Genomic DNA, 1,426 nt, shown 5'->3' with positions numbered 1-1,426 from the left:
TTTTTTTTTTTTTTTTTTTTAGCAACTAAGTCTTAACCACCAAATCCAATGGATATTTTTTAGTCCTTATCTTAGTTTACCTCCATAGCATTTCACTCTGTTGGCCTCTTCTCCTTTAGTTTCCACTTATTCTATTTCTTATCCTATCATATTATTCCTTCTCCATCTCTCTTTTTTCTCTATGACTTTAGCTATGTAATCTTTTATTTAATCTCTCCCTGTATCAAATCTCTTGATGGCACCCCGTAGCCATCAGAATAAAATCCAAACTCCTTAACATGGTACCTTCCCAGTCTAGATGAGTTTACCCTTCCAATGCCTTCTTCAACCACTCAAAGACTAGCACACCACCTCCTGCACCCACCCCACTACCACTGGCATGCACCAAAACCCTGTCTGCACTTAGTATTCATGTCACAGAGTGGAACTGAACCTTCCCTTGATATTGTCACTTTTCTGGGCTTGTTCGCCAACCACCATAAGGGTGGAAGGTGGTGCACACTGAGATCATGTTTACAATACAGAGGAGATACCCAGTGAATGCCCTACCCTGTGTGATGCCTCACTGCTGTTACTTATGAAAGAGAGATCAGAGGGGAAACTAATCAAATAGATGCAAAACACAAAGTGGAACACCTGCTAAAGCTTCCAAAGCCCTAGGAGACCAAGAATGGACCAAAAGAGAGTAGAACAGAGGTTAAGCTTGCAATGCAGATTACTCCCTTCACATTTACCTGAGGCTGATTTTAAAGCGTCTTCCAATTCCTTGCATTTTTGCTTTGATGATCTAAAGACAAAATGGAAATCTGAGGAAGAACATTTCTTCTCTTCTACTGTACTAAAACCTGGGGGAAAAAAGGTAAAAAAGACATGCTTAATTTCTGCATTTGTTGAAGACCTTCTTTGAGATGAAGCCAGGTATGAGAGTGATTGTTACTTGCTACTATGGCCATCTAATCAAGAATGACATGATATGAATATTTTCAAGAGCTCCAGGAGGGTCAAAGTTCAGAAAAGGGGATATTTGACTCTTGTAATTTTCCTTCTGTTAGCTTAGGCCACAGATGAAAAGAGGCAGGAGTGATTTCTACATGAAACAGTGGAAGTAGCAGAAATAGAACACTCCAAAGAGTGATATCTTTTACCCATTCACAGTCAGCTTCTTAGGCATAAAACAAACAGATAAAAGTAGGAGGATGATGGCTTCTCCCAACTGACCGAGGTGAGATTGCAAAAGCTGGGTTCTGGTTCCACAGGAATTAATTCCTAAAACCCTAGTTCTACTGGCTCAGTTTCTCCACCTTTAATATTAATCTGTGGTTCATAACATCTCCTTCCTATGACTCATAATCTTAGAATGTGATCATTTCTACTCATTATCAAATAGAGTTTTGCCAATGTATTATTAAGTAGGATATAAAATAAT

At 39.0% G+C, this 1,426-nt stretch overlaps 1 protein-coding gene across 1 annotated transcript in view; it reads right to left on the bottom strand.

Annotated features, from left to right (window-relative positions):
• C7 (complement component 7) overlaps positions 1 to 1,426 on the bottom strand; it is a gene marked incomplete at its 5' end in the record, with an annotated part of 62,454 nt that overhangs the window by 43,007 nt on the left and 18,021 nt on the right. Inside the window, one exon of the mRNA XM_012649552.1 lies at positions 735 to 845. Coding sequence (XP_012505006.1) covers positions 735 to 845 — 111 coding nt within the window. The remainder of the gene's footprint in view (positions 1 to 734; positions 846 to 1,426) is intronic.

This window comes from Propithecus coquereli, unplaced genomic scaffold (assembly GCF_000956105.1).
Source record: "Propithecus coquereli isolate 6110/MARCELLA unplaced genomic scaffold, Pcoq_1.0 Scaffold110, whole genome shotgun sequence".
Classification (NCBI taxonomy): Eukaryota; Metazoa; Chordata; class Mammalia; order Primates; family Indriidae; genus Propithecus; species Propithecus coquereli.
This window is presented reverse-complemented; position numbering and strand designations above follow the sequence as displayed.